At 36.3% G+C, this 13,820-nt stretch overlaps 1 protein-coding gene across 1 annotated transcript in view; it reads right to left on the reverse strand.

The window, feature by feature from the left end:
• Window positions 1-6,278: 6,278 nt before the first annotated feature.
• TRMT1L (tRNA methyltransferase 1 like) overlaps window positions 6,279-13,820 on the reverse strand; it is a 38,648-nt gene continuing 31,106 nt past the window's right edge. Inside the window, 4 exon segments of the mRNA NM_001260768.1 lie at window positions 6,279-7,383; window positions 7,493-7,619; window positions 10,997-11,059; window positions 12,093-12,259. Of these exon segments, the coding sequence (NP_001247697.1) occupies window positions 7,131-7,383; window positions 7,493-7,619; window positions 10,997-11,059; window positions 12,093-12,259 (610 nt within the window). The 3' untranslated portion in view covers window positions 6,279-7,130.

Genomic DNA, 13,820 nt, shown 5'->3' on the forward strand with positions numbered 1-13,820 from the left:
CCCCTTCATCCCAGCCTGGATGACAGAGCAAGACCCTCTCTCTAACAAAACTATATGATCCAGCAACCTCACTCTTGGTATTTATCCAAAGAAAATGAAATCATTCTGTCAAAGAGATATCTGCATTCCTATGTTTATTGCAGCCACTCCAATTTTGTTGCAGCATTATTCACAATAACTAAGATATGAAATCAACATAAGTGTCCACTGATGGATGACTGGATTAAGAAAATGTGTATATATACAATGGAACACTATTCAGCCATTTGAAAGGGGAATTCTGTCATTTGTGACAACGTGGATGAAACTGAAGAACATTATGCTAAGTGAAATAGGCCAGACATAAACGAATACTACATGTTCTCACTTACATGTGAAATATAAAACAGTCAAACTCACAGAATCAGAACAGTGGTTGCCTGGGGCTAGGGGTTGGGTATAGAGAGGGATTGGGAGATGCTGTTAAAGGGTATAATTAAAAATTTTTTTAAAAACAAAGATGCAAAGGTGAAAGAAGAGATAATGCAATGCCATGGACTAAATGTTTGTGTTCCCCCAAATTCGTACGTGAAAATCTAAGCTCCAATATGACAGTATTTGGAGTTGGGGGCCTCTGGGAAGTGATTACACATTGTATATACATGTAACAAGATATCCCATGTACCCCCAAAATACGTACAATTATGATATATCAATTTAAAAATACAAAATAACCCTAACAGAAGTACTAGAATGTAATGTGAAATGTATATCACAGAAAATAATAAAGGCCAGGTGTGGTGGCTCACGCCTATAATCCTAGCATTTTGGGAGGCTGAGTCAGGAAGACTGCTTGATCCCAGGAGTTCAAGACCAGCCTAGGCAACATAGGGAGACCTCATCTCTACAAAAAATTTAAAAATTAGCCAAGTGTGGTGACTCATGCCTGTGGTCCCAGCTACTCAGGAGGCTGAGGTGGGAGGATCACCTGAGCCCGGAAAATCAAGGCTGCAGTGAGCAGTGATTGCACCACTGCACTGCAGCCTGGGAGACAGAGCAAGACTTTATATCAAAAAAATAAAATAAAGTAATAAAAAGATGGAAATAGAGTAAAAAATAATAATTAAATAAATCTACCCAGAAGGTCTGAAATCTGAAAGTTTCAGGAAGAGAAAGATGAAGGAAAGAAAATTATTAAACAATGTAAGAAAATTACTGTGAGGTGAAGGACTTGAATTTGAATTTCTTAATTTCTTTTCTCTTTTCTTTTTTTTTTTTTTTTTTTTTTGGAGAGGGAGTCTCGCTCTGTCACCCAGGCTGGAGTGCAATGGTGCAATCTTGGCTCACTACAACCTCTGCCTCCTGGGTTCGACCTCCACCTTCAGGATTCTCCTGCCTCAGCCTCCCAAGTAGCTGGGACTATAGGCACGTGCCACCACACCTGGCTAATTTTTTGTATTTTTAGTAGAGACGGGGTTTCACTGTGTTAGCCAGGATGGTCTCGATCTCCTGACCTCGTGATCCGCCTGCCTTGGCCTCCCAAAGTGCTGGGATTACAGGCGTGAGCCAGTGTGCCCGGCCTTCTGTAGTTAGAATTTAATAGATAATGCCTAAAATGGAATACAGGAATACTATTGAATACTATTGGTATATTATTTTCTTTTGCTTTTTTTTTTTTTTAAAGACGGAGTCTCGTTCTGTCACCCAGGCTGAAGTGCAGTGGCGTGATCCTGGCTCACTGCACCCTCCATCTCCCAGGTTCTAGCAATTCTCCTGACTTAGCCTCCCATGTAGCTGGGATTTCAGGCACACGCTGCCATGTCCAGCTAATTTTTTGTATTTTAGTAGAGATGGGGTTTCACCGTGTTGCCCAGGCTGGTCTTGAACCCCTGAGGTCAGGCAATCCACCCGCCTCTGCCTCCCAAAGCGTTAGGATTACAGGTGTGTGCCATCGCGCCCAGCATGGTATATTATTTTAAAATAGTAAGTAGATTCTTAGCTTACCTCTTTCACTCCTAAGAATTAACTGGACTTGCTAAATAATGTATATGTATTGCTTTGGCAAAACCAAACCAAAACTAGATGAAAATAAAACACTTGCACTCTTGGCTCATTTCTGTACCTAAATATGGTGTAACCTTGGCCAAATATCTTAGTTCTTTAACCCCATTAGCAGTGTTTTCTCTGATGGAGGGGTTGATGTTGTCTATGGTTCTTTCTATCTGTAAAACATGAATTGCTTTATCTTTGAAAGTACAGCAGGTCCTCAAAAAAGTGTTTTGTTAAAATGTTGATGACCAAAAAATAATCACTTCCCTGGTGGCGCCGTTGTCTGTGTGGAGTCTGCCTGCTCTCCCCACATCTATGTGGGTTTTCTCCTGGTGCTCCAACTTCCTCCCACATCTCAAAGATGCCCATATTGGGTCACTGATGTGTCTACATGTGCTAGTGTGAGTAAGTGTGAGTGTGTGTGTGAGTGCACCTTGCCATGGGATGGGCATCCTGTCTAGGGCTGCTTCCTGCCTTGTGCCCTGAGCTGCTGGGACAGGCTCTGGCCATCTGCTACCCTGAACTGGAATAAGCAGGTTGGAAAATGAGTAAATGAACACAAATTCTTGTAAAATAAAAATGTGTGAAGTAAATCATAATCAAAAAGGTGTCTATGACAAAAAAAAAAAGATGCAGTACAACAGTGCTCAGTGAGCCCACCATATTTGTTATTGTGTTTGAACTGTGCAATGGTAGGAGGTGCTCCTTATAATTTTTGCTTTGCAAACATTTATTACTCAGTTTAAACCCCCCACCATTACAATTGCTGTCACTCAGATTTACCAAAACTTGGGTAAATTGTTGTTTTTATTGATCTTTCTTAGATGTATGCATGGCTCACATGTATTTCAGTGTTTAATATTAGAAGTGTTTGGGGTCTCTACTTAGGAGTTTGGTGATGTTTTTGTGACCAGGAATGTGGTGTAGGGACTTAATTCTTGTTTATATTAATTATCCTATGGTTAAGTTGGTTTCATTATAAGTCATTTTGTTAAAAGTCACGTTTCCAAGAGCCTATCAGCAGCAGTAAGTGAGGACTTTACTGTATGTAACAAAATCTTTACGGATTTGGACTTCAGAGAGGAGATTCTCACCAAATGTATTGAGATTTTCAAGTTGTAACTGATTATTGAGAGAGATCTGGAGTTCAATGGGCTTTTATCTTTTAGCTTCAAAAGGTTGAATTTGCAGTGATTTTTCTATTAATCTAAAACTAAAGCTCTGGAACAATATTGGCCATAGGAAATGAGAACGAAGTTGATAACAGTGTTTTCTATATAGGCATAGATTATAAAGTATAGTGGTTAAGAGGTTTTAGAAATGGAAAATGTACAATAGGGCAGTGGTTAACTATTCTTTTGTGATTAATTCTGTTCCATAAGTTTCTACCGGACTGCCTTTGGCCAAATAAGTATTAAAGTAATCTTCTATTTTACGTACATCTTTATGTGTTATTCAATAAAGGAAGATTACCAAGTGGCTAAAGCATGAGCTCTGAAGTTGGCCCGGGACTGGATCCTGGTTCTTTTACTAGCCAGTTTTAGAGTGGCACTGGATAAATAAGTTAATCTTGTTTAGCTTGAGTTTCTTTTTCTATGAAGTGGGGATGATCATAACTACTGCTATGGATTATATAGTCTATGTAAAGACAGCACTGTGTAGTACTAAGTCTCATATAAATATAAGCTATTACAATTACTATTCCACTTTCTAGGGAATGTTTTTCCTAGGATTCTGCAAGCTGGCAGAATCCCTATCTTGTTGGGTCTTACAAGAGTAGGGAAACTGGTCAGGAAAAAGTGGTATTCTGAGAATAAGAGTTTTGGGAAGACTTCGATGAGTTGAGTATCCTAAATCCCAAACTCCCCACTTGAAGGTGAAGGAACCCCTTAGATATGCTTGTTACCTTGACTGACCAATCCCTTAATAACCTCACTTAAAGGAGTTAGTTACCTTGCACAAAGAAGCCCATATGTCCTATCCCTACAATCCCTCATTGTTTCCAGGACACAGTTTGAGTCAGATCCCAGCATGTCCCAGGGAGACAAATACTAAGTGTGGTCTGAAAGAGTCTTTTTTTGGATCTTAATATTGATAGGTGGAGAATATCTGTGGAACTAGATTCTGAGTATGCAGGACCTTGAAAGAAAGGACATAAATTGGGCCAAATGATTATTATGGGTAAACCTATAGCAGAGATTTTGGCTCAGTCTATCAGACTGAACAGCTCGAAGTAGTCCTTTTTACTTGGTGGAAAGACATTTTGACTCAGCAGTGGCTCGTCTAAATTAGAGATGATATGCCAGAAACTCCTTGGTATGATGTAGAGAAAAGAAATCAAAGAAGAGGGGCCATGTTGGAGAGGGTTTCATATGAGTGATCCTCTAACTGTATCCCTCATAAGAGTCCAGTCAACTCTCTTTACCAAGGCACTGAGAAAAACACTTGGTGAGCAGATCACCAGCACTCCTGAAAAGCTGTATAGTCTGTCTGTAGGCCAGAGATGCCAGTGGGAGATGCTTCAGTGGGAATGCACTCCATGATTCAATGTGCATTTTCAAGACTGTATTGTGTCAGAGACAAAGTAGTGCATTCAATTGCTAGACTAGAAAGGTGGGCATGGTTACTGTAATAGACAGCAGGAACCACAGGATAATCAGTATAGTCTAACATGAGGTCTGGCTTTGGCTGAAGGATCATGTGATCTAAAGAACGAAAATGGATAGTCCTATTTGGTTTATGTTACTAAAAACTGTCTGACTTGAGCCACTATAGTAATCATGAGCCCTTATCTAATTTTCAGGTCTGACTTAATTCAATTTCTGGAGGCCTTGGAGAAAGGACTCTGACATATCACAAGTATGTATTATGTATCTCTTAGCATTCTCCAGAGTAATCTGGGGCCATTTACCAGAGCAGTTATACAGTGCAGAAAGAAATTCCTAGACCTTTTGGGCTCACCAAATGTGTTGAATTAGTTCTAATTTTGGGCAACCAGAATATCACACATTTATTCAGAGTGGAGTCTTGTGGAAGTCAGTAGAAGTGGAGTTTTGCCCCAAGTCCACCACAGTGACCCCCAAACCCATCCCTTGGTTACCTCTCCCATTTCCTGAGTGTATGGCTAGAGTATTAACATTAGCAACTAGCAGAGTCAACACACTGGTTTCCTTAACTGGTTCTTTTGTTTATCAAGTTTTAATGAAAGGATACAACTGATGTAACTTTACAACGTGATAAACATTTGCAGTGTCCCAAATTACTACTATTGTTACGAGAATAAGATTGCTCAGGTTGCTAAATGGAATTTTTAAAGTATTTCCTCTTTTGGTTGATGTAGTACCTGATCACAGAGTTCTAAACTACCTCCTATCAAATTTTTCTTTGAAAAATCTGCCTTTATATGTGAAATTAATATACACATATATTTTAGATAATAGCAATTTACAGGTTTTTAAAATTAAATTAGGATCTTTGCATTAAGCCCTACTCATCATTGATCAACATATATCATGCTGATAAGCATTTAGCAAAATTTGGGACTGATATTCAATAATATGTATTAAATCAGATAATCTGAGTGCTAGGATAGTTTGCCTCCTGGATTTATACTAATTTTTATTTTTAATAATATGAACAAAAAACTCATTCTGCTCATTTGCAGGTTATAATTTTAACTGGCAAGAATTACAAAGCAGAATTTTTTTAATGGTCATTATAGAAACTAGCTTGCACTTCACCTATTTCTTGATTTTACTGAAATTTATGACCACATTAATTGGAGAAAGGAAAATAAACTGTCTTGGGAATATGCTGTAATAGCACAAAGAGATTTTCCTTCATTTCTGCAAAATTAATATTCTATATTCATCTAATGCCCATCCACCAGATTTTTTTGTATATGTCACAGAAGTACTTTTCTCTTAGGTAGTATATTTAAACCTTTCAGTTATAATAATTACCACCCCCTCCTCCCCCAACCCCTGACTTAATGTTTGTAAAAAGTTACATACCTTAAGAAATATTTACGGATAAATATGGATTAAATCCTTGAGACAAAAACCCAAACTTTAAACCAAATCCTTTCATCCAAAATCTTATATTCAAATGAAGTAAAAATTCCATTAAGGAAACAATATATTTTTTTTCAACTAATTTTTATAGTTACATCAGCCTGGGCTAATTATACAAAAAATTTATACAAATACAAAACCAAAAATACCAAACCAAACAACAACAAAAAAACAACCCCCAAACCCAAAAACTCTCACTCTATAAGGTGACAAATTTTACTTCTGAGAGGTAGTACAACCAACCAAATGAATACTGTACGTGCATTAACTGAGGCACTTAAGATCACCCAACCTGTTTAATTTATAACCAAATCTCCCCTCTTCAGGATTTCAGTGCTCATGAACAAGTATTAGAACAATGGTCTCAATTTATTTTGACAAAATCTTACTTTGAAGTTTACTCATTTAGACCCTAAAGTTATAAAAATAAAGTACTTCTATCTCAGGCAAGTATTTAATTTCTCAAAAGCTAGTAAGAAATGAAAAGATCAATGTGGGGAGAAGTATGATTTCTTAAAAATGGGTACATATTTTAGTTTTCTAATTGTGAAAAACATTTATGACCTGTAAGAACATTGTTCTTCCTATTCTATTCAGGGTCATTTTAATATGTGAGCCTTCAGCTTCATTTTGTACACTACAAATAGGAAAACATAAACATCATGAATCAGTTTAAGCAGAGATGTGATTAAGAATTGTAAAAGATAGCTTTCATAACATACATAAAATTCCAAACACTTTGCATGTGAAAATTTTCCGAATGATTAAGCAGTAGGGTGATCTCAGTGAGACTTGACTTCATATGAAATGTTTCCATTAAAATTTTAAGTTTGCCTTAAAACAAAAAGAACTTGGAAAGCAAAGCTCCCAAACCAGCTAAGTTAGAAACTGGTCAGTTTCTGAATGAAAATGACACTGTCTTTTTATTTTTACTCTACTGAATTGAAAGAACAGAAAAAGAACTACAGTTGGTATAGAGAACTATTAGGCCATCTATACAGACACCTGAGAACCAACTCTTTTCTACGTTTACCATCTTCTGCAGCCACTTGCTTCTGCTTTGTCATTCACTGACATTTCAACTCTTTCAGTTACTGTATCTTCAGATGCTGACTGGACAAGGCTTTCTGACTGTCCTCCAGTGTAGGTGGGGGTGCTGTACTTTAAAAGGATAGATTTAAACTGCATCAGAGGTGCATCTGTGCGTACACCCATTGGGTCAAAATGAGTTCGGCTTACTCGAAAGCCTGCTTGAGATAAATAGCACAAAAACTTCTTTAACCTGCAACAAGGAAAGAAAAGAAAAAATAATCAGGTTTTTGTATTTTTATTTAAATCACAATATTATTAAAATATAAAATATATACTTTGTCATTCACTGGGTGTCTTACTTTGGCATATTCATTCCTTTAATGCTGTGTCTGTGAATGTTGTAATAAAAGGGAGGATGTTCAGTACTGACATCAGTCTTTTGCTTCTTGCCTAAATTTGTGATCATTTCATTACTTTTTCTCTTTCCTGCAACATACACATACAAAGTTAGCATGCTCTTAAAAATTACAAGCCAAATACTTTTATAACTATATATTTGTCTCAAGTCTAAATCCTGACACATTATTTCAACCTGTCCCTCCAATCTTAATTCTTATATTCTATTTTCACTGTCCTTCACTTATGTAATTTTCATATTTAACTGTCTGCTGAATCAGAACTTCCTTTCTACCTTCTTCAACTTCAAGTCACACTCTATTTTGTCTCCTGTAGGAAGCCATCTGTGAATTTGGGGCCAGTCACTTCACAGATTTCATTGTTGGTAATACTACACTACACTACTCAGAGTTTGATTAAGTTCTGTCATTTTTTTCTTTTCTTATAGTTCCTTAATGTGTGTAAAAGTCCTTTCTCCCCAAGTTATATTCTAAGTTCCTAAGGACAATGTCTTTCATTTTTATACCTGTATTTCTACTGAGTGCTCAGTATTGGATACATAGTGGGTCTTCAGTAATCACAAAACAAAGAAAAACAACACAAAGTCTTGAGAGCTTGGACAGAGAAACTGATAAAAGGTCAATGTTATTATCTCATTGCCTATTTCTCATCACAGCACTCAGTTTTTTCATTTTGAGTGAAAGGAAGACAGCAAGTAAGATTTTAGAACTGTATCCTTCCAAAAATCACAACATGAAAACAACTGAGATAGCTATCCAATACTATAATGAGATTTTGCCTGGTGTTCAATCCTTGATTATTTATATATGAATGTTATGGTCAAACCTTACTTCCTCAGGGAAAGTAATTAACATCTGCTTAAGGAAAGTATTCAGAAGGTGCCAGGGGCATTGACATACACCTATAGTCCCAGCTACTTGGGAGGCTGATGTGGCAGGATCGCTTGAGCCCAGGAGTTTGAGTCTAGCCTGGGCAACATAGCAAGACCCTGTCTCTTAAAAAAAAAAGTATTAAAAAGGCAAAGTTGATACATAAAATGATAAATTACATTCAAAATAAATATAAATTATTGCTGAATTGTTGCCTTTTTACATAAAAACATAAAGCAAAAAGGACAACCTGGGATCCATCCATCAAATCAGAATTATAATTTGAAATCTAAAATTTGAAATTGCATGAAATCTAATGAGGCACCTAGTCAAAGGATAGATACCCAGATTTAGTACAAGTTTTAGGAGCATCTGAGGCAAAAAATCTGATGTAATACCTTAATAGTGACTATCATCAGCAGTATACAGATTTTTTTTTTGGCCCAGTAATTTCTTCCTTTTCAAAAAATTTCAACTTTCCTTATCAATTAAAGGGTATATCTGTAGGTTTGTTACATGGGTAAATTGTGTAACGCTGGGGCTTGGAATCCCAACAACACCAGCACCCAGGCAGTGGGCATAATACCCAGCAGGTGGTTCTTCAGTCCAGGCCCCAACCCATCCCTCCTCCATCTAGTAGTCCCCAGTGTCTATTATTCCCATCTGATGTCCATGAGTAGCCAAGTTTAGCTCCCACTTATAAGTGAGAGCATGGGGCTTTGGTTTTCTGTTCTTGCATTAGTTTTATTAGGATAATGGCCTAGAGCTCCATCCATGTTGCTGCAAAGAGCATGATTTTGTTCTTTTTTATGGCTGCATATTATTCCATAGTACATATGTACATTTTCTTTATCCAGTCCATTGATGATGGGCACTTAGGTTGATTCTATGTCTTTGCTATTGTGAATAGCACTGCAATCAACATATAACGTATCTTTGACAGAATGAGTTATTTTCCTTTGGGTTTGCATAGTACTATCATTTTAAGATTTTATGTGTTGACCAATGGCCTTAGAATAACCATATAATTTAAGAGTTATAGAAGAGCCCACAAAAATTAGTCTAATTTCCTTAATTTATATATGAGAAAGGCTCACAGATTAAAAACAATTTTTTTTTTTTTTAAGATGGAGTCTGGCTATGTTGCCCAGGCTCACACAATCCTCACACTATCCTCCCACTTCAGCCTCCTGAGTAGCTGAGATTACAGGTGTGTGCTATTGTGCTCTTGGCTTTTGAAAATATTTTTAAAGCTTATCTGTTTTACTTTATCCTAAAAAGGATTTAAGACAATTTTGCTGAAGGGGAGGGACCTGGGTGAGTTTATATAACAGCGCCTGCAGTAGGATAATGATCTTAAATCTAATTTTTTTTTTTGAGACAGTCTTGATCTGTCACCCAGGCTGGAGTGCAGTGGTGCAATCTTGGCTCACTGCAGCCTCTGCCTCCCAAGTTCAAGCAATTCTCCCATCTCAGCCTCTGAAGTAGCTGGGATTACAGGCTTGCACCGACACACCTGGCTAATTTTTGTGTTTTTAGTAGAGACGGGGTTTCACTATGTTGGCAAGGCTGGTCTTGAACTCTGACCTCAAGTGATCTGCCCATCTCGGCCTCCCAAAGTGCTGGGATTACAGGCATGAGCCACTATGCCCAGCAAATCTAATATTCTTTACAGTGTATCATAATGCTTCTTTGTCTTCCCTCCAACAGAGAAATTAGGTAGAATATATCAATTTATCAAATTAAATATATCAATTTAAGTTATCAACAGAGAAATTAGGTAGAATATTATCAATTTAAGTTATCAAGATGCCAAATGAACATGGCTGTTGGAAAGAGTATACAGTAGCTATTTAAACTATATACTATTAAAAGGAATTTAAGTTTCCTTTCTTTGAAGGTCAACACTAAACTGTTGAGCAACTAATAAAAAATTACAGTTTATAACTAAAGGCCACCGCTCTTTCAAACTGAACACTCTACAGTCTTCTTTTCATCTGTATTCAAAAACACATCTGGAATCTAAAGTTTTTTAAAAAGCAAAACAAAACCTTAGACATTAAGGCAATGATATTTTAAATCTTAACGTCCTTTTAATATGAATTTACAGTGCCTAACACAGTTATATTTAAAGTATGCACATATCCTAAATTATATGAAAGGCCATATAATAAAATCTTTTGGCTGGAGAATGAGGTCTTCTGGTTAAATGGAATTGCTATAAATCATATATTAACGAGCAATTTTAAAAAGAATTAGAATAAAATTTTATCTTAACTATAAAATTATATATAACTTTATCATATCTAATTTGATCTTATTTTATTCACATGATTCAAGATCATACAGTTCGTTCAAAGGGATAACCATATATTACAGATGTGAACAAAGCATATGTTAACAGAAATTTCCAATGTGTGAATGTTGATAAACAAGTTTTACTACAGTTTTGTTGTCATTTAATATGAAATGTATTTTTAAGTAGGCTATCATGGCAATCTCTTTTCTTCCTACCCTTTTGCTATATGCCATTTTGACCTGATATGTACAAATGTACACACATATATGCATACATACCTTGTGCAATGTAATTATCTGTTATGGTGTCATCTGTAGTTTTAATAAATACACCATTTTCTTCTAAAAAAAAAAAGCAAATGGGAAAAGAAAATATTTTACAGAATGACATAAAGCAACTCAACTCAAAGTTTAAATAAAACTTTATGAAATTCCATCCACACTATTTTCATGAATATGCAAGAGACTCTGTGGCCAAACTGAACTGCAAAAATTACATTGTTTAACCCTCTATAATAGCAGCTTCTAATTATTTATGAGAACACTAGGATATTCAATAGGCTCACCTTTATATCAACAGTCAAGATACAACTACAAAATTGGCTGTTTGTACTAAAGAGAAAAAAAACACATAGCTTTACTGAATGAGAAGTATAAATCTAGTTTCTGTGTCTCCATAGATATTATAATTTTTGGCCACATTACTCCTAAAGTTTCTTTTTCTAGAAAGCAGATCTAGGGTAATAAAAATCACAAAGGAACTTTAGGTTTTTTTTTTTTTTTATTCTTTTTAAAAAATCTAGTAAAATTAAAAATACACAAAAAAGGGAGGTTATCTTAAAAAAAATTGTCAGCGCATGGTGGTTTGCCTGTAATCCCAGCCACTTTGGGAGGCCAAGGTGGGAGGACTGCTTGAGCCCAGGAGTTTGAGATCAGCCTGGACAATACGGTGAGACCCCATCTCTATAAAATTATTAGCCAGGTGTGGTGGTGCATGCTTGTGGTTCCAGCTACACAGGAGGTTGAGGCTGAGGCAAGAGGATCGCCTGAGTCCAGGAGGTTGAGACTGCAGTGAGCCATGTTTGTGCCACTTGCATTCCAGCTTGGGTGAAAAAGACCCAGTATCCAAAAAAACGCAACAAAATCAACAATACTATTCATCATTCATCTATTCATCTCAGGCCTGATTATAAGCCTGAAGAAAACTATCTAATTTAAAAAAAAATTAACCAGATTATGATTAGACTCATTAGAGAGGATTTACTAAAAACACTATAATTATATTGCTTTTATTATAACATCAAATACAATTGAAAAAGATACAGTATTTTTGGTAAGTAAATTAAAGCTAGTAAGCTAGTATTCAATTAGTCACCTTGCTTGTTGAGATTTGAAGGTGTATGAATTGAAAACTGACTTTGAGGCGTACACTCTGATTCAAAGATTAATGTCTTTATTAGGGTCTGAATGTCATCCAAACCATGATGAAGTGATTCAAATAGCATTCTTTTGAGGAATCCAGTATTGAAAAGGGAACTTGACCTGAAAAGAAAAGAATATACAGAGAACTGGGTTTGAGAAATATTTCTCTTTAAAAAAAAAAAAAGTCTTCACAATTTAAGTAAGACATATAATTAATTATATGACAGTGTAATACTTAAATTAAAAAATAATTTATGATTTAATTTAAAACTGTTTATTATTATTTTTTGAGAGTCCCATCCTGTTGCCTAGGCTGGAGTATTTTATTATTTTTTAATAGAGATGGAGTCTCATCATGTTGCCCAGGCTGATCTCAAACTACTGAGCTCAAGGGATCCTCCTACCTTGGCTTCCCAAAGTGCTGGGATTACAGGTGTGAGATACCACATGCCTGGCCTAAACTTTTTATTTTCTATTTGCCACTCATTTTATCATATCAGTTCTCTAAACTAGTAGCATTAGTCAAGGAAACCTAAGTCAGTAAGAATCTACTGAGGCTGGGAAGGGGAGAATTAGTCAAGGAAACTTAAGTCAATAAGAATCTACTGAGGCTGGGAAGGAGAGAAGGGAGAGGGTGATGAAGAGGGGTAAAAGAATATAAATGTATTTATTATCATTGAAGTATATAGTTAATGGTAAAGAAGGAAAATGTTATATGTGTATGTTACCTTAATAAAAAAAATAATTTATTGAGCTCTCATAAGGTATACAGTACTGTGGTACATAAAGGGTGTGTGGAGGATATACCAAAATAAAATATACAATGTTGACCTTACAAAAGCCTATAAATCTAGACAGGAAAATAGAGCAATGAACAGGTTTTCACAATGCACATTCTAGTCACTAATAGAAAATCTTAATTCTGGTGTGTTTATGGTGGCAGGGTGGGGCAGGACAGGGCAGGGGAGCACATATATGAGAATTATATGTGGTGATGGTATGGTTCAAAAATGGTCTGGGGTGAATCTGATATGCTTCCCATTTAATTTGAGAATCACAGGTATAATGGACAAAAATGAAATTCTGAGTAAGATAAACTGGATTCCAATCCTGGCTCCACCACTTACTAGTTATGTAATCTTTTTATTAAAAGACAGGGTCTCACTATGCTGCCCAGGCTGAACTTGAATTCCTGGGCTCAAGGGATCCTCCTGCCTCAGCCTCCTGAGTAGGTGGGACTATAGATGTGTGCAACTGTGCTGGGCTAGCTATATAATCTTGAGTAATTACTACTTTTGAGTCTTGTATTCCTCATCATGAAATGTAAAATAAAACTTTTTTTTTTTTTGAGATAGTCTTGCTCTGTTGCCCAGGCTAGAGTGCAGTGGTGCAATCTTGGCCCACTGCAAACTCTGCCTCCTGGGTTCACGCCATTCTCCTGCCTCAGCCTCCCAAAGTGCTGGGATTACAGGCGTGAGCCACCGTGACTGGCTAAAAATAAAACTTCTCTATATATCCTCAATGTATGGTAGTTACTATTGTTCGGGTTAGCAAATATATATGAAAGAATATATGATCTTAAATTATCAAATATGTGATCAATAGAAGATACACTAAAGGGAATTTAGAGATTATATTGGGTTGAAGCACTAAGGAGAGACTTCAAAAAGAAAGTACAATT

Source organism: Macaca mulatta, chromosome 1, assembly GCF_049350105.2.
Source record: "Macaca mulatta isolate MMU2019108-1 chromosome 1, T2T-MMU8v2.0, whole genome shotgun sequence".
NCBI lineage: Eukaryota > Metazoa > Chordata > Mammalia > Primates > Cercopithecidae > Macaca > Macaca mulatta.